Raw genomic sequence first — 24,167 nt, 5'->3', positions numbered from 1 at the left:
TTGCATACAATGCTTTTCCGAGGAAAAAGCTTATTAAAAAGACAGAATTTTAGGAATATTCTAATCTTGATTCAAGTTGTAAATAATGAGTTTACATAGAATATAGTATTTTAATTTTTTAATGTTTATCTTGATTACTAAATTTTTATTTAAAAAAGAGATTAATTATAAAATTGTATAAAATCAATAAGAAATTTTGTTATATATGATACATAAATAGCTGATGACTCAATGCAGTTCAGTTTAAATTAACGAAGAAAGGAATAATAAAAAGCTACATTATAATAACACAAAATAGCCTATTAATCTAATACATAGAAGAAAATTACATATACAGTTGTTACGTATACGTATATACGTAGTGCATAAAGAATTAAATTTAATCTGAACTCATATACATGCATAATCTCGGATGTAATTTCCAGCAGCGAATAATGCGCAAGAACATATGTTCGTGCATGTTACATATGTGGAAATGGATATATCTCAATATTTTACGGTATGCTTTTCTGCTTCGAAGGGATTTATTGTCGTGGTTGATATCTTGCGAAACGAAATATCGCCGTCTGCCAAATAAAAGAGACGGCGGCGCAGCAACAGTTGCATCTGAAGGATTGCGACGTCGCCTGTCGCGGATTTTTACACTCCCGTGTATCTCCCTTGCCATGTAACCAACCATCGATACACGGATTACATCGTATTATGAGATACTAACTCGGCGACAGTTATTCGAGACTTGAGATCGACTAAAGTCCCACGAATTTGAGCTTTACGAAACTGCGTTCCCAAAGAATTTGACGGAAAAAAAAAGAGAAACTGCGGATAGGATTGTACGAGAGCGACGACAAGCAGAAAACTTTGCAGACTGGCATGCGAGATTGTGTCCTGGACAATAAAACTGACTCAGATTACATTCTAAGACGTGGTCGGGCTTACAAGATTTTCTCTCGCAGCACACTTTGGAGACAAAATGTGTTTCTAAGTCCCGTGTATGTGTGTTCATTGCGAGTACTTGACGAGAATTGTTTTCATATCAAGGTATTATCCAAATATAGAAAATTTTGGAAAACTTTGCTGCTGTTATAAACTTTTTTATTAATATGTGGCAACTTTCTATCGAACACAATTCAGTAAAAAAAAAAAGGCTACTATTACGTACATTTTCATTTTTTTGACATTAAAATCTCGATAAATGAAAATGACGAAATTATGTAAATTTAAAATCTTGTATTATTTCGTACATATAATTCAAGATGTTTCTCAAATCTTATAAAAAAAATTTCTTAAAAATTCCCTGATTTTTCAGGTATTTTTGTTCAAAATTCTAAGTAAAAAAAATATTTTCAAGATTTATTAATATAACTTTCTTTAAATTTTTTTATTGCATGCGTTTTCTAATGTTTTTCATTCATGCAAAGAAAAAGCAGAACTTAAAAAATTTCATTTTTTGCTAGATTTATAAACGTACTAAAAACTGAATAATTTTTATAAGATATTTATTTTTCACTTGCATAAAATTTTCACTTATTTATCATTAAAAATTATAAAAAATATGTACTTTATATTCAACATTATGTTAACATAGATTAATAAGACCTTGAATATATAAATAAAAACATATATATATATATATATATATATATATATATATATATATATAATATATTTTAAACGCATATTTTGTTTAGTTGGTTGACTGATGTGTGTAAAGTTAGCGTCTTATTTCACCAATTATTGAGCTCTCACTTTATTTTTAATAGATTCTAGAGTTTGTTCACAAATTAAACAAATAATTCTGGCCATTAAAATAAAAAAAATTGCTGAGGACAAACTGACAATAATGCCAAGTTCACGCTGTATCTCACTTTGTCTACCAACAATTTTTTTTAACATTCTTGGCAGATTTAAATGTATGAGAGTGCTGCAATAATTCTATAAAAAGTTCTATGAGTAAAAATTATTAAAATATTACTTATACAAATTAAATCGTCCGAGACATTGGACACAAATGAGATTTCGTGTTATACTAGCATCTCGATAATTGTTTACAATATTGTACATATAATTGTTATTTAATTATATTTAAGAGTATTAGAAAGAGTATTAGAAACAATTTATACAATTAATATTTTTTCCTAATATTATTTATTATGTCATTGATTGTGAGTTTCAAAAAAAGCGTTTTGTTAAATAAAATTATTAATATTCTTGAAACTAAACATGATGATTATGATTGTTTACGAGTTGTCATCTACTTAACATCACTGGCTTACAGCGCACCGCGGTGTTTATGATTCAAAATTAATTACGCACACGCGAACTTCGTTACTTAATAACGGGAAAGGAATTATGTCTCATTTTAACAGTCATGTTAGAGCTAGCTGTCGGACGCGTTGTTAAGCTGCGATTTAAATTAAATTTCACGTAGAACAATGACATTCTACATGCATGTTGTCGAGCGGAAGTGCCGGCCGAGCTCTGGCGGTGACACTTCCGTTGACTGGTGTAATTAACAAAACCAGAAAACCACGAATGCCGGCTATTCGCAGACGACTGTTGTTTGAGATCACTTGCCGCGAGATTTTCTGACGGATTCCTTATTACATAATTACCTTCCTGCCAGACGCTGGCTCGAGTCCCGTGAAACGCGCAAAAGAAACCGCGATTCCAGCTATATAAATATCACTTCTATTTTTTATTTATTTCCAGTCTGTAAAAGAAAGATATAGCTGTTTTTTTCTCAAAGCTGTTCCGAGAAAATTGTCTATATTATTTATGCGCCCTTGTGACACAATAAAAGTTTCAACGGTAGATGTTAATTTTTAACATAATTCTTAATTAAGCAGAAGAAAAGCGCACTATGTTTATTAAAATAAACTTTCAATTCTAGATGAAAAGCAGATCAAAATTTTTGCTCGATTTGATTCTTTTATATATTCCATTTCATATTCATAACATTACATAATAGAAGAAAACTTTAAAATCATAAGAATAAAATTCAATATTTTAAATTATTACAAACTGAGAATTACTACAGCACTGCCTACATATTAATATTAATATCACTTTTAATCAATCTGATTTATTTCTGACTAAAATGTCAAAATATCAATCTAATTCTTAAAATATAAATTCAAATTTAAATTAAATGTTTCAGTATTGATCTCATATTTCTTCATCTTACAATTAGTGTTAAGGAAAATCTTATGGAACGCCAATTGAATAATCATATCTCGTGACATCCTCGAGCTCACAAAATTCTGGCCATGACACACTCTTTCACAACACGAAGAAAAAGAAAGAGAGAGGGTACAGAAGCAGAGCAATTAAAATGCGGCTGGGCACAAAGAGCACGAGATCTCCCGAAATTTCCACCCCCGCACGTTCCACTTTTGTAGACATTTCTCAGCCGGTAATTGCCTTCCGGCCCGCACACGAGAGAATAACGGGCGCGCGCGGAAGGAATGGACCGCATGAAATATCCTTTCCATACCTTATACCCGTAACAGCGAAACAGAGAAAAAAAGAGTCGGAGAAAACGCGCCCAAAGAGACAAAAGAGATGGCATAACGAGTGTGCAAGAGAATGAGCTAAAAAAAAGGAAAATTGAGCCGTTACTATCTTAATTATTTCAGTTTTTACGTGTCAATCTTGAAAAAATCAAGGCAATTATAATAGAAACGTGTACGATAAATTTAGCAAATTTAAAGATACTTATTAGATGACATGTTAAATATCATAATATACTTTCGACTTCTTTTAATACAATCTTATTTATTTTTTAAATATATTTTGAAAATTATTTAAATTCTTTTTTGAGGAAGAGAAATAATTAATAAAATTGTTTATTATTCATATATGAAGAATTTATCAGTATTATGTTGATATATTGAAATCTTTTCTGCAAAAATATTATATAAAGAATTTTGATTGCATTTCTGATTTTAATAATTTCAATCAAAAGAATTTATTCGATATTTTTGTTATAAATTGTGTCAATCGACGAGATTGAGATTTAATATTCAATTTCTATCAAAAAATACCTCTTCATGAAAAACATTTATAACTGTTATACAAAACAGACGCGATTACTTCTGTTGCAAGCTTCTACAATTCTTTCGAAGTTGTAAGAACTGTACACTGATTGCGTGAAAAAGTTTTGGAATATCAATATCATTAACAGTCGATAACACACTGTACAATAAAGCAGCATAAACTCACGTGTAAATCAAAATCGATGATTCAATATTATTTTAGCAGTCTCAACGGCATTTTGTAGCTTTCATCAATATCGCGACACAGACGCATAGTCGCTGCACAATCTTGCAGAAATCAACCTTTGGAGCTTTTTATTCTGTTAATAGCGAGAAACGGTGCTTCTGAAAGAACGCGGTGTGCACAGCAAAAGTTTTAAGAAAAGGGTGTAAAGGAGACGAAAATGTGAAATGCTGAATCGAAGCCCGTTGCTGCGCGACAAAGAGCCGAAAACTTCCGACGTTGCGATTCGCGACGAAGGAAATCCGCGAAGCTCGTTGCTTCGATAGCCTCGGTATTGTAAGAGCTCCGTACGAAATTCACCAAAAGATGGATAAATATCTCGCTAAGGCGGCTTTAGCTCTCTCTCTCTCTCTCTCTCTCTCTCTCTCTCGGATATTTCGTTTTTGTGTCTGTGTGCGATTAAAGCAACATAAAATTTATTTAGCTTCTGAGAAAAATGTATTAAAAATGTTTTTCTACATTTTTTAATGATGATTATCTCTTGAAATCAACTAAAAAAAATAAATAAATAAATAAACACACACATATAATATGTATATACACATACATATACACAATATACATACATATATATTATAAAATAATAAAGGGCAATAATCATATTTTGCTACAATTTTTAGTAAATAATTTTTAAATTAAGTAAGTGAATTTAAATCAAATTTTAACAAATATTTTTTAGAGTTTTGTTATAATAATATATGTAAAATTTGTATTTTGCTGACAATATTTTTTGTTTGTCAAATTTGTCAATAAGTATTATAAAAACATGATTTTCCATAAAAATCACTAAGTATAAACTTAAATAATTTTCCACGCTTGTCAAAAGAATTGTGCTCAAATTTTATACAGATACGTAAAAAAATAGTAGAATAGTCTATGAAATTTTCATAGACCTACCAATATTTTGATATGCCCAATACATCTTTTTTTTATATGGCCAAGAACATAGCAGAGAGTTATATGAATTTAAACAAAAATACATATGCAAGCACCTGACAAAAGAAAATAAAACAAAAATATCAGAAACATTTTTTTAAATTGATTTATTTGATAGAATTAATCATTATAAAATTTATTTACAAAATTTGCAAAATTTGATAATAGTTATAAAATAATAAATTTAATAATTTGTTTGCTTTCAGTTATAAACAAATTTATGTGTGTGTGTGTGTGTGTGTGTGTGTGTGTAAATTAAACAATAATATATTTTTAAACTTTTAATCGGTTCAAAGAACTTGAAGCTGAAAAAATATTTCTATCTACGCTATTTCGTATGCTCTGCACATTTTTATGGACGCGTCGCGACGTTTAATCACGTTAAAAGGAATAACGTCTCAGAATCTTCGCGAACGTTTTATGCAGATATCGATTGAAAGTTTCTTCAGTGCGTCACGGTATAAAGATTTACAAAAAAAGTCGCCCCTGTCGAATCTCATTTCCAGTCGCGGATTGTGAGAAATGGTGACGAGACGATCCTTCACTCTCGCTCGCCAATCTTTTCTCATCTTCTTTAGTATTCTTTTCCGGTCTCGCTCTCGCGGTGACCGCGAAAAGAAAAGGAGCATATACTCGAGAGATTGGTTATAAAGAGCAAACAGAAAGGAATCGATGTAATTGAGGTTGGGTCGAGCATCTTTTTCTCTTTTCCTCCCTCCGTCTCGTGGGACTCGAGCTTTCCGAGAGAAATTGTATCCGAGAAAATGGCAAAGATCACGTCAGAAACTGCATTATTCAGTACCGGCATGGTAAATCTATATATACACGGCCACCCCTTTCATCCACTGTAACGTAAATCCTTTCCTTTTTCGTTTCAACCGTCTGTCCTACTATACCTTTTATTTTTTTCTCTCTTCTCTTCTTTTCTCTTCGTTTCTTTAATTTTGCGAATTACGTGTCGAGGGTTTGTACAATACTCCGGTCGAACGTAACTTTGAGATTGTTTGAAAGAGAATCTCGTTCTCAATTTGATTCCACGCAAAACGTAAGCTGCCTCTATTGCGCCATTTATCATCGACCTCGTTGCTTTATTAGGCGCGACTGATTGATGCCCTTATTACCGGGTTGAATTCGTGTGCCCGAAAAATTATCCCATTTCCACGGCCGGTTCTCGTCGCGCCACCGCCGACATTCGGCCGCTTTTCCGGATGCTGAATCCGTCTCCGGACGCGGATTCACAGTTCGCATGAGAAATCCGGAAATCATAAATCACCGAGCACAGCGAATTGTTGACGGAGTATATTTTCAAAAAGAACTCTCCTCTTCGGGCTTCATCATTGTCAGTCGTATAATTAATTGATCCATCGTACGCAGTAAGGGGATCGAAGAGAAGAGGGCAAACGGACACAGGATTCTCGATCATTTATCCGAGGGCTTCACCGCTGTCAATTTGAAGAACCAAAGAGAAAAACCAGTTAAGGAGAGATAAATTTTTCAAATATATTTTGGTTAAAAAACATTCAGATTAAATGATTAAAGTAAACCTTTTTATTTATAGCAATCGTGTATAAATATATTATATATATATATATACCTTTATCTTTTTTTTTTTTTTTTTTTTTTTTAAGATTAATTAAATTTTTAATTTTAAATATTAAAAACTATCTGAATTTTAAAAAGAGAAAAACGAAATGTATACAGTTTCCCGATTGTCTGAGTTAGAAAGATCTTCAAATATTCTTTCTAGTAATATAAATTAAATTTCGATATAAAAGAACAAAAGTTTGGATTTAACTTTTCTTCTCGGTTCTCTTCAATTATATTTGTCGAGTTATGAGTGAAAGCATCCCCGCGCTTCTCTCTTAATGGAATAATAATGCGGCATTATGGCGGTTCCCAAGATGCGCAGAACCAACTCGATGAAGATTCTCTACCATTTTACGCCAAAAGCGATTCCTCAAATACTTGTTTACTCTCTCCCACTTACTCCTCTGTTTCTTCAATAAAGCGACGCCAACGTGACGGTCGCGATCCTTGAGAAGTTCGTCGCCTTCCGGCGTTTTCCGACGTTGGTGGCAATTAACATCGCGTTTTACGGCACAGCAATATCTTTCCGAGCGTGCCGGCCGGTTACCAGTGAGTGCTAGGAAATGGCGTCGTCGTCGTCGTCGTCCTGGGAAATATATCGCGACGCGATAAACGAAGGTTTACTCGGCAAAGCGATTTTTCACACGGTCGATCGAGCAGGCCCGCGCAGCAGCGTAAAATATTGTATATATAGCTATAATGGACCGTTCGAAAAGCGCTTCTTATTCTGTTTATTTTATCCACTCCCGGGATCCACGACACTTTTAAGTCCTAATAGCTTGAGCGATCTTAAGTGCGGCATCGTCATGGTTTTTGTTCATTTTCTGCCTTGCACTTTATCTTTAACATTTTGTGATGTCTCTTTAATCTGCCGCGATAAATAATGACTGGCGCCCGTGAGAAAACGTTCGGAATTAAATTTATCATTTAGCAGCTATCGATCAATCTTAATAAAAATAAACAGAAACTTTACCGTGTGACACGTTTGCATAATTTATCACGGTCTTAATTAGCGGTCCTAAGCCAAGCATAGTTCCTATTTTATTCTCTCGTGTCAATCTTGCGAAATATGCCGATGAATATGACAAGACATTTTACATTAAATTTGTCAATCAATGTCCAAAGTGAATTATTTATTATTGAAGGATTTTATTTATTTCGTATAATATTATGGTCGTGTTATATTCAATAATTTCAATATAAAATCTCCGGACACACGTTTACCTTGAATATTTCATTTCTCAGTTCAACTTTATGCTTAACACTTTGCGCTTCCATGTCAATCTCACGAAAAATGACGATCAGCGCGAGTCAAACTCTCGTCATACGGTACCAGAAACCCGTGATTTATTCACATCGGGGATTCGGAATTTACGAGCCGAGAGGTATTCGCCGAATGAAATCGGTTTCGCCTTTTCATGTCATCCAGGGCGATGCACTAAATGCATCCATTGGATTGAGAGTCCGTTCGATGCGTCCAGTTCGTTCCCAACGCAGTGGCGCAAATACGTATATGTGTATAATCCGTACATTTAAAGTATCGATAAAATGATTTGTAAGGTATATCGCAGCTTGCATTAAGAGATTTTTTATAATATTAGAAAATAAAGGATTAATTGCAATTTAGTATTACAAAAAATATTTTTAATTTACGAGCAAAATACTTATTGTTAGCATATTATAATAGACGATAAACATGTTTTTCTATTACACTTACGAATATTAATGCAACATTACTTGTATTAATGACATCGATGACGCTTATATTAACATTTTTATGCAAAACGGACCGTGAAATTATTAGTGTGAAGTGATATAAAATTAATGAGCCCAGAAACTAATTAAAAATGTCGAGAAATTGCTGTTCCCTCGAATATATAAATTCGAAAAAATAATAGTGCGACGGATAAATGCACATGATAGCAGAGCTCGGTTTATCTCACAGATTCTTTATGGATGCGTATCTGAATATATCTCATCACATTATCACAGGAGTTTTCAAATTGGGACGTGTATGTTTAAAGAGAAGTGAATTGTTATTCAGAAACTGATAAACAGCAAGGTAATTGTCACATGCGTATTAAAATAAATATTTTTTTGTATTTTATTTTACATTAAAATTTCTTTTAATACAAAAAATATATATTTAATTTTTTTTAATATTAACAATGAGGTAGTAAATATGCTCGTTTATTAAAATGATAAAATAGAGAGAAAATAAAAAGAGTAACGAGCTGAATAGACGGAATGACATGGCGCGTCATATTTTTATCTATATTTTTCTGCTATCATTTAGCTAGCACACTGCGGCTGGGAAATGAGTTTTGCCCAAAAACGAATAGAGACAAAACAAAAATAAAGAAACGCCGTAATTAGCAGTACGGCTAATTGCATCGAGTGCTGCGTTCATAAAAGAGGGGGCGACCGCATCGCAGCAAATTATTGTGTGAAACGCTCGAAACACACGCATCGAAATAGGATGAATAAACCCGTCCAACGCGCAATTAGTCAGACCAATGAATTTTTCAGAAAACAGAGTCAACGGAACATATCATTCCGGAGTGGAATATCGTGCGAATCGCGCTCGAGAGAGAGAGAGAGAGAGAGAGAGAAAGAAAATCAGAGTGCAATAATATAATAAAAGTAACGATATTAATGGGCGCATTATTAAAGTGGCTTTATTACTCGAGCGCCATTATAGCAGGAAATGCGTTACATCGGGGTGAACGTTTTGGAATCTCTCGCTATACGCGCGGAATTTCCGACTGATGATCTCTCGCGAACGTCAAAGTCAGTCAACGAGAATTATACGAGTACAATCTCATTCAGATTTTCGAGATTACACTCCAACATCTCATTTTTATCCCGTGAACATCAATTTAATAATGATAATGAACCTTAAATATCGCCAACAGTTATAAACATTACTGATATCGAGTACCAACCTTTCAGCTACAATTTAAACTTTGATATATTCCGCAATAAAAATAATTATTTACTCAAAAACTGCATCTTAGATTAAAGTGAGCCATTAGGTTTTATGTAAAATTAAGCATATCTCATTATCCACATTGCTGATTGATTTGATAAAACATTTCTGCAAATTTATAAATTTTTAACTAAATATCAATACTTTTACGGTTTCAAATACTCGATACAATCTTTCCCCGATAATCCATGCATGCATTAGATCAATTCCCAAGATGTGCGAATTTCATTTGCATACGCAGCGTATACGCCGGTGCATTACGCGCCCCGTATTTGTCGGATCGATACTCGCGACGCAAGATATAGGGATTGACTCGCCCGACAAAATTATCTCACCTTGTTTTTAGATAACGTTTTTAGACTATGCCTATAATTAGTATCGATACTGTTCGATACTATTTATAGGAACATCGCAAATATCTTCTTGAATCTCTATTTCCGTTGCTTCATTTACAATTTTAATAAAATTTACATTTAATTATAGCCAATGAAAGAAGAAAATTCGAACGAATCAAGCTAAAAATTCACTAATTCAATCACATAGAAAAATGAGTCTTACATAAAAAAAATTACATCCTCTCTATATATGTTTTAATATTTATATCTTTAAATTTTTTTTATTTTTTCATTTATTAATATACGCAAGATTTTATGTATAATATAACCGTTTATGCAAAACATTCTCAATACTGTAAAAATTTATTTTATGAGATAAGATAAAAAACACATACGTATGTACAAAAAAGTTAAATACTTTTTATAAAAGCCTGACACTCTTTTTGATGAATAAAAATAGCGCCATGTTAAACACATGACTTGTTATTCAAATAAATTTTACATTCCATTTTGTCCACAGACTAGAAAATAGAGGGCAGTCACACTTCACATAAATAATTGAATGTGCATGGGACATAGTGTTACAGCTCGGCTGGTCGTAGTCACAGATTTTAATCCCGACACGCGGATTTCCAATTTATCATCGTTATTAATTGTCACATCACAGCAATATTACCAACGTGTTTTCTGGGTATCTTAATGATCGCCATTCGCGAATCTAACAGCGCAATGTTCGTCAATGTAATTCCGTAGCTTGGTCGAAGATCCTAGTCAGAATGCGCGCTCTTATCGCGCTCGTCATCCATCTCACTCCACAATTTAACCCGAATATATTGCACACGTTAATATTCAGAGCTTTGATACGAGTTATTTGTTACTATAACCGCATTGATACTATAACCACGTTCCGTGCTATTATCGCAAATTACAACACGAGTTTTGACTTACACAGAACTCGTATATCGATGTCGTGTGTTCGTCAAGACGATCTGTTAATTATGATTTAATTATTTTTATTTAAAATGCAAATTTCTCTTCAAATATTACTTACATTTACACTTACAAATATTACTTACATCGCGGTAAAGCGCGATAATTTGGCAAGAAAAACCAGTTAAGTACTCGCCCGTACGCCGTCTCATAATTTACGGAATTATCTCACAGCGTACTTCGGGGGGCAACGCGGTTCTCTTTTTCTGTTCTCTCGTGTTCGCTCGCGAAATGCGTCGCGCGTATCTCGAGATACGTAGAAAGTTTACTCGAGATAATCGTAATCTCGTCTGGACTCGCGCCGATTCGCGCGCGCGCACCGTTAAAACTTGGGCGCAATTATCCTCCTACGGTTTCCTCTAGAAGAGAATCGGAGCTGACTCGGCCGAGTTGTCCGGAACAGCGCTGATACCAGAAAGGGAGAAAGAGAGAAAGAGGGAGGGAGGAAGAGAGAGAGAGAGAGAGAGAGAGAGCGGAGAGAAAATTAATAAAAATACTTCGAGGCCCGTGCCTCCGATTAATTAAAACTTTCGGACGCCTCGGGGCGATCCATCGGTCGACTTACACTACTTCGCCTTCCGCCCAGAGATATACGCGCTGTAAAGTTTCTCTCGCGCGAAGGTGCGCCGATCACCTTTGAGACGGATTACGAAGAAGTGCCGTCCGAGTTCTGGTAGAAATTCTCTTTATCATCCAGCGTTCCCTTGTCCGGATGGCGGCGGTGTTCCTTACGAAAAGGTAATTATCGGGAAATATTCGGCGCGAGTAATTCGAATGCGTCCGTGCGAGTAATTTAAATCCGATTTCTCTGCGGGAAAGATTTAACTCGCCGTTTAATTACTTAAATTCCTGTTCCTTACATTTAGGAAAATGCGGAAGAGATCGCGCGATTAAAATAATCGCTGCATGATTGTAAATATTACATGTAATTATTAAGAAAAAAGGAAATAAAGGTAATTAATGATAGAGTTTTTAAATATATAATTTGATCAAAGAAGTAATCTCATCCCTTTTTTTTATCATACACATTTTAATGCAATATCTTTCATCGGGTAATAATTATACTCATTTATATACGTTTGTTCGTAAAGATTTCGTTAAAAATATTTACATAATGTATACATGTATGTAGAATTGAATCTCAGTTTCGATCACACACGCATTTAATATAGAAATTAAAATTAAACATTATCTCTCTTAAAAAAAATCAAATATAATTAATATATAATAGTTATATATAATATTTTAAGAGCTTTTTAAAAAATTTTACGCACTTTTTACTACTATACTGCGAAAATATGTTTTTCCAAATAATTCAATTTCGACAAAAGGAATCATTGTGGCGTGACTGGTTGACCGAGTTCCATTTCGCTTGCACACACAAGGCCTTCCGCCGCCGGCGCATTTGTGATAACCGAAGCACAAGGGGGAAGGGGGAAGGGGAAAGTGCGAGAGAAAGAGACGACGCATAGTCAACGGCTCTAACGAACAGGACGTATCAATTAAAAGCTGGTTGGCGGCGCCAGCCAGTCAGTTTGGAAAACACAGGGCACAAAGTACGACGATAGAAAACCCGCTTGCGGGTGGAACTCGATTAATTACGAGTTAGCCTATACTCCTTTGATAACGACGACGACGACGACGATGACGACGACGACGACGACGACGACGACGACAGTGCGTCATCGCACCCGCGACCGTCATATAACCCTCTCTCTCTCTTTTTCCCCCCTCGCTTCTAATGCTTTCGCTCTCACTCTCTCCAGTTCGTTGCTTTGTGCGGATCACGGCTCGTAATTCATAAACCGCAGCGCAAGTTGTCGGTCCAGCCGGAACTACTGGAAGCGCTGAAGCGCTGCCGTTGGGCACCAACGGTCTCAACGGTGGTTTCGTTGTGCCCCGGATACGCCAGAGAAGAGTAGAATTGTAAAGAGAATATCGCACAGGCAAAAGTAGAAAGAGAAGGATTGATCGCGCGCTACACGGACTCGAGAACGATGACAAATTTAATGGTTAAAGCGTACGATAAAAAAAGTGCTCCTGCGAGAAATGTAACTTTTATATTGCTCCCCTTTGATTGCAAACCTTTTGTTTTCACATTGTAATAAGGGCTTTTATAAATATCTAAATTGTTTTCGCCAATTTTTTCGACTCCAATGTTAAATGTTTCAATATTAAATTCCTCACATTCGCCGCAATTAAAAGCAAGACGGTAATTATGACGCAATGTCTGTAGTAATTAATTCGTCACACTAAGTCCATCACGTTCGAGTTTTGAGCTCTGAATATTTGCCCGACACTGGAAGCGATTCCCGAGTTCAACAGCTGCGTCTGGCATTCAGCTAATAGTCGAGTTGCATTAGATTGCCAACATAACATGCTACGAACTCTACGAAACTCAATCATGGTACAGCAAAATTTTGTTAAATGAGTCTCGTGTTTTTGAAAGTTTATCGTTGTAAACGAATCGCTTATTTCAGACGAGCGTCTACATTGAAAAGTTAATTTTATAGCAATAATGTTATACTTATACTAATTGTAAGACAAATGCTTTTCTTATCTACAATAAAAATTTAACAACCATATAGATAAGATAACCATAATAATCCCTAATAGATGATGGTAATGCTGTCGGATAGTTTGCATCAGTAAGAGAAATAGTTTTTCTTTGCGCATAATCAATTGTTAAAAATTTTAAACTCTCCTTAAAATTTCTATTTTAATATTTAATACATAACTCTAATAGTTTGTCGTATAATATTTACTCATTTCTTAGTTGTTTTGCGTTTACGATTTTTTTCATAATTCCTTCATCTTCGTATACTATATTAAATATATATATATATATATATATATATATATCAATTATATTAATAAAAATTAGAGATAATGAGATGAGAAGAAAGTAAATTAGACAGTACACAATGTTACAGAAAAGTTTAAAAATCTATTTTTCAGTCTCACTTTCTGATATAATTGATGTTACGAAATTATTAACAAACTAAATTCTAAAAATTGCCATAAATAAAGGGTTTTTTTTTTTTTTTTTTTGCAACAAACGTGCAGACACACAATGTATAATAACGCAATCAAAAGTGCAGCGACTTTCAGATTGAAAGTTAAAAGATTGTTTAGATTCTATAGATCATGTCACTGAAATGTAATTTTTTACTCATCCATAGCTGGTTAATAAGCTTAGTTTAAACACTCGTTAGAGCAGCTGTTTAATCGTCGTTTCAAACAATCGAGTGTGCACAACCATCCGAGTGTAAGACACGCCGCACCCTCCGTGTGTGTGTGTGTGTGTGTGTGTGTGTGTTATGTATCCGTTTGTGTATGTGTTTGTTGTCTGTGTTTGTGTATGCGGCGCGACGGCCGCTTATGACGAAAACTAGCGGGAAGTGTGCCTTGCGACACTGCGAATTTCATTAGATGCTGCCTCAGCGATGGCTAAGGCTGATAATATCATGCGGAAACACGCGTAACGTCGTTTAGAGCGAACTCGCCCTAAAACTCGCGCCAGTTTACGTAGCCGGGAGAATTCGCGTGTGCGTGCGAGCTTGTCGGCAAATTTGCGTCTCACGAAATTTAAATAAATTATCGTGGTCGACAAATCCAACCGCTAATGCAGCTTTTCCAAGTGAATTAGTTTACGCGCCGCTCAAGATCCGCAACTTTTTCCCAACGTTTGCGCATCATGTCGACATGATGACACAACTTATCACTGTAGTCGGGGAAGTTTGGCACGTAAATTAAATTTGATCATCGTCATTAACTTATATACTATTCAAGTAATTTTGTTCGGAAACTGTGACGGAAGCAGAAAAGAAATCTTTTTATTGTTGTTTAAAACACAGATATAAAAGAGCGATTCTTGCAACTTATTTTTCTACTTAATATTCTTTCTTTTTAACGCGTTTTAAATGCAAACTTTTTTATTCCGAGAAACGTTTCTTGCTTTTATGTCCCTACTGTATAAAATACGAGAAATTTATGGTCCATATGGTACGAAGAACGTTACCAACCTATAGTGTGAAAAATGACGAAAGTCTCCTTACTTCTCGACTCGCCGTAGATATCTACGGTCTGAATATATACCCCGTTATGAGAAATATAGAGTGTCGCAAGAAAATGTAAAAGTTAGCGGACTCGATGGCTATGTCGATGGCAGAACGAGAATTTATTATCAGAGCGACAGAGAGGATTCCGTAACGATATAACTTTTTTTTTTCGCGACGAAGCCTTTCGAGTATCAATGTTAAATTGCCCGTAATCTTCTGGATTAAATTGGCGCGGCCTTTTTGCTTAGCTGGACTGCAAATGTACAAGCGATAAGCTAAACGTCTTTTTATGCGGCAGTTCCAATCCCCGCATAAAAAAAAAAGAGTATTTCCGATTCGCTGTTCAAGTAGCAAAATTTAATTTCCTATGCAAATGTACCGTGAGTGAATATAGCAAAAGTGAGATGTACGCGGATGTCGCTGACAAAGTTACAAACTCGACGATTGCTATTAATAAGTTATATTTCACTCGCAAAAATTTCAATTAATGAAAATTCATCTTAATTAGCTTGCTTTCTATATTTCGCACAGAATTCCTACTTGCTATTATATTTGTTTGATAATATGGAGTTGCTAAAAGTTATCGTTTCGTTGTTCTATCTGTAATCTCTTTTTTACTCATATATATTTATATCATTATATGTATATATTTTAAGAATAGAGGAAGATTTTTATTTTAAAGTGATATATAAAGCCATGTAGAATTTCAGAGATAAAATTATAAACAATTGCAAATAAAGTATTTTTTAAATCAAATAAAATTGCTAATATTGTAAACAACAAAGTATATTCTTCAATTATTTATCAGAGAAACTTTATTTTAATAAAATACTAATTTAAAATTTGATTTCCATTCGAGATATTTAATCTCAAAATGAGAAATACTCTGGATAAATTTTAACTTTTTATTCTTAAAAAAAAAAAAAAAAAAAGATTTTAATTTTCAACAGGTAATCTTCTGACTACGACTTAATAATATTTATAATTAAAATATTTAAATCAAATATTTTTAAATATTTATTATTCAGACAAAAATGTTTATTTGGCTTTTATCGACACTATTATTATTATAATTAACGAGAACTTTCATAAGAATTCTAACAAACTCTCTTACCGGGCTTTACATTCCTGTTTCACGATGAACACACAATGGCAGCAAAGCCAAATATGATTAATACACACTCTTGTATACGATAATTACTTGTTTTTATTCATCAATACACATGAACCGTACTCTAACGGTAGAATTAGCAACATCATTAACGAAGTGCATCCGCTGCACATCTGCGCCGTTCGCCTCATTATGTTAACGAATTTACAGCTAGTGCATCGACGATCGTAGGGCTTTTTTCCCTCAACTTCTTTCTCGTTCGATTACTCGCCGCGCGAAAGTAAAAAGTTTAATTTCACACGCGCGGGGTATGGGCAGCTGTTGGTACCCGCGCACAACTGCAACTGCTGACGAAGTTGCAGGAGTCGGAGAGGCGGAACAACCACCGACGACGACGACAACGACGACAACGATACCTCTTGTGTTTCCGGTGAGCCGGAACTTCCCGAGTAACACAGAGATAGTGAGCCATGCCGAACCGGAAAGAAACTCGAATAGTTAAACGGATCGATCGATCGACCGCTGCGAGGGTACGTTGGAGGAGGAAAGGCCGCCATTAATACTGGCGCCTTTAATTAGGGGAGAGCGTGACAAACGTTGGAAATTTTTATCTAAATCGCGTTCGTTCGTCCGCACGGCGTCCTCGTGGGGACAATTTTTTCGCCGTATTTCACTACCAGACTCTCTCCGTGAGAAGAGAACCCTTTTCTCATGCCGCCACGAAGGCGACCACTTAAAGGGTCATGCATTTATCGCGAGGGATCCTGTCGCCTCGACCCAAATTGCGGCACCTACATAGATAGATCAACCGCTCTTTTACCGTCCCTCTCTGTCCGCGGCCGTTTTAATCCGCGAGATTTTTATGTCCGATATAGAGTTTGCTGAATGAGCCAGAGACTGGCAACTCGAAATATATTGAAATCATGTACCATATCATGCAAAATATATAGAATATTTATCATAGTGCAAAACATACAGAAATATAATATGCAGCGCAGATTGATATTTCTAGCGTAACATCTGTAAAATAAAAATTTTGAGATATTTTTAGTTACTATACGCCTCTTAACGTTGTTTTTTTTTTTTTTTTTTTTTGTTTTTTTTTGGCAGCATCGTGTTATTTTTGGATATTTTTTATATATTTGGCACATTTGTTTTTACCAATGCACGCTTTTCGAGCATGCATTTTAAACAGGAAACTGGCAACCGCAAGAATATTGAATACTTTTTGACATTTCCATATATTATATTCACGCGTTGCTATATCAAATGCACAATATTTCACAAAACAAAGACATTTAAAAAATTGGATATGTTTCAATATTTAGTCCGCGATTGCAAGGAATAAAGTATTTGAGAAAAATGATGGATATGTGCATTACTTTATCAAACAAAGAAAATTAAAATAATAATTATAAGGTATAATAGTTTTGCGTATGCAAAACATTATATTTTTAACGTGTTTATTCACGTAATATTATTCACGCCGTATTGTTAAATATCGACAAGTACAATACAATGTCTGCATTCTCGATTTTACAAAAAAAAAAAAAAAAAAAAAAAAAAAAACTGCGTTGTTATTTGATAATTTGATGTTATTCGATCATTTTCTATATTTATATCTTATCAAACTCGCGACAAAAAAAAAGCACGGTTAATCACTTGATGCAATGAAAGCGAACTCAAAATAATTAATGCCAAAAAAATAATGATTAATTCTCAAATAGGAAAAATTACTAAGTTCAAATTTTTCTTTATATTCATGTAAATGTAACTATTTAACAAAAATTGTAGTTTTAATGTATTATTTCCACCATAAGCAAACGTAAGTTTTAGATCTTAGGTAAAGTACTATGTTAACTACTGGCATCATCTGCAGGGTTTCACAAAGGCGCTTTTTATCAAGTTAGCTCTTTTATGTCACCGCCATGACAGAAACTTCTTTCTTAACCGCTTTTTATGAGATGCTGATGAAGCAAAATTTCATTAAAACGATGATAATCGTTAAGACCATGCTACTGGTTGTCAGACCGTCGTAATAATATGGATATGCATGTCCCGTTCCTAGGATGCGTTTTAACAATGACGTAAAAAGTATTAAAAGCTTTTTCTAAAGGCACATTTCTCGTTGTAAAGAATATTTAAAGCTCCGTTTTCCTGACCGCGCATTTCCTCAAGATTTATTCGTTCCATTAAATTTTGTCTCGAATAAAATATCAACAATTAATATAGGAAAACAAAGCATCGTTATATCTGCTTTTATACCTCTGGCAGGTCTATTCAAACGAGTTTGCATGAAAAGTCGCTTACTCAATAGTAAGCACGAATGCACCTCTTAATTTTCTCTAAAAATGCCACCTTTCTATCTCATTATTGATCTTCTCGTATAAAGGAGATATTGCAACGAAGATTATTTCGTGTGAAATATGCAAAACTAATGAAAACTGAAACGAGTTTTCCGCGAGACTTTATGCAATATAGGTGTCAGTATATCCCGTCTCGGAGGACTCAAGTCCCCCTTCAACAGACCTCGCATCTCTTTGTTTGTAAAGAGCAGAACCCAATAACCGTGAAAGGAGATTAAGCTTAACAAAGTGTCCTTGAGTTTACCAAAGCAACGAGTTAAGCGGAATCCCCAACTCGTTGTCAGGGGTGGCCAAGACGGGACTTTGGCAAACTCGCGAACTCGTTAACGAGCCAGAGACGCCCGTTGACCGCGGCGACCTCGATTTGCAAACCGAATGGTGCGACGCATTTTTGCAACCCTGAGCGCCAGGCTCTTAATCGAGTAAGTTCTACGCCCGAGAGTCAAACTATGAAAATGAGATCTTGTATGGCTGTATTATAAAATTCACTAGCTTCTAGAACAAAACTATCCTCTCCTCGTGTTTAAATGAGAAAAAAGTTGCGAGACGTAAATAATCTGTCGCCTAAAAGCAAAATAAAGAGGAACCCTTATTCGTTATTTTTCTCGAAGACTTTGCTTGATAATTTTAATTTAAAAATTACAAATGTGTTCTATGTCGTCAAATTACAAAATTATTCATACTTATTTTAAATCATGTTTTTCTTTAATCATGTGACGCATCAAATCATGGAGTTTTAAAAATATACACGAGAAATCTAATTATTTTCTCCCTCTTTTTCTTTTTTTTTTTTTTTTTTTTTCTCTCTTTCTGCCGAAAGCACTGAAAGACCAACGGTTCTGAAATCACCGTGAAATATCCTGAGCAGGACAATGAAGTTTGCGAATCGCAATGAGCTACCATATGGGAACTTTTTAACGAGCTCAGAGTTTCACACTCTTGCGCAGTGGTTTTAACCTCAAAAATCGTCGAGCTCGTCGCTGTAAGGCTCCGAATGTGTGCCGGACTCTCGTCAACGAGATTACCGTTAAACCGTTAACTTTGGCGAGATAGTCTCGAGGAGTTGTTTCGCCCGAAACTCTTGTTGGTAAGGGTAACTCCTGTGGGCTCGATCCCGCAACAAGGTTACCGTTAACCCCAGTAGTTAACCGACCAGCTAAACCGATTGCGGTTGCGCGCGCGAATTTTTTTTTCTCTCGCCTGAGTAAATCAATATCGATACTTCTGTTCATTCCCAATACTGACATTTTTTCAGTAGCGATTTCAGATGCTTTGTAATCTACCGTGTACGTAATGTGTAAGCATATACTGCATATCTGAGAGGAAAAAAATAGTAAGTTTATTACAGTTTGTAATAGTTACATTATCGTACTCAGAGTAATTTGTTATCAACAAAACAAGCTTTATAAAAAGATTATAGAATTTGTCACTTTTCATATATGTATTTAATCTTGAAAATCATTCGTACGCGTGATCTTGAATTTTTATACTTGTATCTTTTTATCTCAAGTACAAATTTATCAGTAATATTTATTTTAATAATTAAGATACGATAAAAATTTATTATGTTGGAAATATGGTTTGTGAGAAAAAGTTTGCATATTGCGCGAATCTTCTGTTCAGGAGCATATTCGAGAGGAAAGGCATCGTGTAAAGCGTACGTGCAGACATAGGACTGGAATGCGAATCGACCCGCTCGCGTTACTGACCTACACAACGCGACGTTGTACAAACAGAAAGCACGTAATGCCCGTAGCAGAGCAAACAGTTCCCCAAGAATGTACGAAATTCGCCAAATTCACTAACGCAAAGTTCGTATCTGCGAGATAACAGAAAAAGTATGTAAGAGCATAGAGTGCTTCGAGATTTCGTTTAACTGTGATGTCTATCTGTCTAAGTAATATAAAATTGCGTGGGACTCTTATTGATTCAAGATACTATTTTCACTTTATTTTAAAACATTATTTCATATTACTGCAATGAATAATAAAATTTTGAATTCGTTTGATCTGATAAACATGAAATATATATAAACAATAGAACAGTATTTCTAAAAGGTTAATTACGAAAAGGTAAGTGTGAATTTTAATCCCGCACATCAAAATATGTTCAGCGTGATGGAAGAGGTGAGCATAAAATTAATTCTGGAAAAAAATTGCATAAAATTTTCCATTGATATTTGTGCAAATAGTCACGCGCAATGACACATTTTTCTGAAAGAAACTTGACGGTTTTATCATAAAAGAGATTTTCTTCTCGGCAAGAAAGCACTGCGCGTCACATATGTGCCGTTACACGAAACACGTGCGTGGTTGCATCTGCACGTTTCACACGTGCATCTGCGTCGAGAAATCTTTTACTGCGCAAAAGTGGTCACGTGGTCAGAGTTTTAGCATGTAGGGACGGAAAAGAAGAGTGAGCGTGTGTTTGTGAGAGAGTGAAAGCAAGAGGGAGAAAGAGAGAAAAAAAAGAGGGAGGAAGAGAGAGAGAGAAGTGGAACAATTCCAATTTCCATATTATAATTAATTTCTCACTTAACCGGTGGGCTGCATTAATTATATGTTCCCGACCACGACGCTCAGGTTATTCATACATATCTAATTAGTTTGGCCTCGTGCGGAGAACTTATAAAGTGCGGCAAGCTTTTCCCATATAAACTTCCAACAACCAGTCGACATACGACATCCCATAATTCGTCGGTGTTGCTTTCATTCTGACTAATTATTTTATGAACTTTACAATTAGTAAAGAACTCTGAAATTCTTTCAGAGTTGAAAGAACTCTGTCGCACATGCGTTTCACGAACAACGTTTTTTTTTTTCTTTGTAAACCAGTGCTTAATAATTAAATATTTAAATTTAATATTTAGAACCTACTAAGTGGTCACAATCAAAATAACAAGCAGATTATGTTCTTTTTTTCGTTTAGGCAAAATATACTTAAAACATGAAAGATACGGCAGACACAAGTCAAAGCGGATAACGAAACAGGATATAAAAGATCGCTTGAAAATATCGATAAAAAAGAAAAAAATCCGTAAAAATTCATAGGACTCAAAGTAAATTGATAGCTGCGCGTTCTCTAACGCGCAGCATAAAACGAGAGACGGAAAGTTATTCGATCTCCCTCTCTTCATCCCAAAGAAGGATGTCACTCGTACGTCGACGGGATCATCAAACTTCTCCATAAAACTCCGCGAGAGTAAAGCGTAGAAATTTTAAAGGAACCGGGTCTCTCGCTGCACCATCTTCACAACTTTCGCCATCGAATCTCGTTGCAGACCGACCGGTAATTGCGATCTCAATATGTTTCGAGGAACTTGATCGTCGAAGTTAGCGCGCGAATCGGCTCTCTCGACCCCTTTCTCCCTTTTTACCCTGCTTCTTCTTCATCGGCTTTGAACGTTAATCTTGATATCCGTTCCGCCGGCAAATGGTACCCGAATAAATTCGGGAAAAAGTTTCGCGGACGCGCACCCGCAGCAATTTGCACGAGTAGTTTTGCCCTCGCCATTTTGCCGTCGTACGAACGGCTTTCACGACGGCCGATTTGCACAACACGACCGACAAAAGGAAGGAGCATTCTCGTATGTTTCCATGGCCATTTTAACAAATTGTTTCTCTGGCGCATTTTCCATGACCCGCTCTGCATATGTGTATACACATATCTGTGCATGAGTATGCATTACGTTCGTTTACTACATCGAACGAAGCAGAAGTGTACTTTCGCGTTTCCCAACAAACCGAAAATGTTGAATTTCTGCGCGATTGCTCGAATATATGAAACCTTTCGCTCTAATATTCACTCAGATATTAAACTTTGATGTTTTTTCAACTAGCATTATTGATCTAAACCGGAAAGTTGTAACTAAACTAGTTAGCAGACTTGTATTTGTCAATATCCACATTCACTCAACCATTACTACTCACCCAGATGAAGTAGCTGGAAACTTGGCCAAACTACTAAGTATATGTATTCTAAATAATTGATTTGCACGACACCGACCGCGTTAACACAAGTCAAACAATAAATTACTTACATTACTTGTTAGTTATTGTACCAAGCATATTTTATTCATTTTACGACCTGATGAAATAAACAATAATTCTGTAGAATATTTATGTACTCACTTGGATGGTCAGGTTCGTCGCTATTCGCATCTTCGTCGAAAGAAGTAGTCCCTTTCGACTGTGCACTGGCGAGCGTCGATATCTTGATACACGTCACCACTATCAATATCCGCAACATACTGACCAACGTCTTTTTAGCAATTTCACCCTCGAACCATCCTAGTGGTTCGCGTCTCGTTCGACTCTTAGACAACAGCCTGTCAACAAATAGAATTTTTGTTAATAATATAAAGGGAAAAATATAAAGTAAAATATATAGAATTTATTTTCAAAATATTTCTTGCCCATATCTTCATATCATTTATTTACATAATGCAAAAATTTTAAATCTCCCCCTCCCTTTTCTTATAAAGTCATAAAAATATTACTACGACAAAAAGCAACTGGATTTTACGTTAAACAATTCTTCATTTATTATCTTTTAGAATATTATTAGTATTTATTCTTTTATATATTATTTCTTATCTTTTATTTATCTTTTAGAATAGAAAATATATGACTTATTATATTATGCTATTCCTCTTTTAAATGTAGTTTGTAGTTTTTTTAAAGCAAATAGATTTAAAAATTACAAACTGTACACTTTTGGATAGATGACGTTTTACTCGGATCGTTTTTAGCGAAAATTTGTGATATTGTTGACACGTGTAACTGGCATTTAACAGCAATAGACACGTTTGATACGCGTCACACGTGATGCGTTTATTGTTAATTTCGCTGCCGCGTTCGATGCATACATACTAACGATATCGGATTAATAGCGATCGACTTATCAAGATGAACTGATACTAAGCCAAAGTTGATCTATCACTCCAAATAACACGCATGAAAAGTGCCCGTTTCGGATATTTGTACAGTTGATGGAAAATTTTAACGAGTTGTGTCCAAGGTTGTTACAAATAGGATTAAAAAAATTTTCAACTCATCTTTCGGTGCTCTTAAATGACAAATTATTTTTTATGAAAATTTACTTTACAATTATATTGCATCGTGATTTAAAAAAAAAAAAAAGTGTACGTGCATAGAGACTTGGACGAATTAAGATATATATTCTCATTGTGTGACGTCGAAGGTCTGCGTCCACAAAATATTTGTTTACAAATTTAATATTTTTTCCGACGTACATGTTTTTGACAAGTTGTGTTTTGGAGGTATCATATAACCTCAACAAATCGAAAAATAGTTTACCTGCAACAAAAAATACTCATGTGTTTGAGTCAAACACATTTGTGTATCAAATTTTTTTGAAATTTTTATTAAACTTCTCTTCGTTGCTTTTGAAAAATGATTTCGACGATAGTTCGACGAGAGAAGAAACATAAGTATCTGTTTTTCATACTCCACACGTTCTATTTCAATATTGCGATCATCAAAGACACGTCGT

General features: G+C 34.9%; 1 protein-coding gene across 3 annotated transcripts in view; it reads right to left on the bottom strand.

The window, feature by feature from the left end:
* Positions 1-24,167, bottom strand: part of LOC140669347 (nephrin) — a 233,444-nt gene that overhangs the window by 168,490 nt on the left and 40,787 nt on the right. For all 3 annotated transcript variants that reach the window (XM_072899116.1, XM_072899114.1, XM_072899115.1), the window contains exon 2: positions 22,784-22,980. In XM_072899116.1, the coding sequence (XP_072755217.1) occupies positions 22,784-22,901 (118 nt within the window). In that variant the 5' untranslated portion in view covers positions 22,902-22,980. The remainder of the gene's footprint in view (positions 1-22,783; positions 22,981-24,167) is intronic.

The sequence above is a fragment of the Anoplolepis gracilipes genome, chromosome 9, assembly GCF_047496725.1.
Source record: "Anoplolepis gracilipes chromosome 9, ASM4749672v1, whole genome shotgun sequence".
Classification (NCBI taxonomy): domain Eukaryota; kingdom Metazoa; phylum Arthropoda; class Insecta; order Hymenoptera; family Formicidae; genus Anoplolepis; species Anoplolepis gracilipes.
The sequence above is the reverse complement of the archived record's forward strand: the minus strand, read 5'-3'. Positions and strand labels throughout refer to the sequence as shown.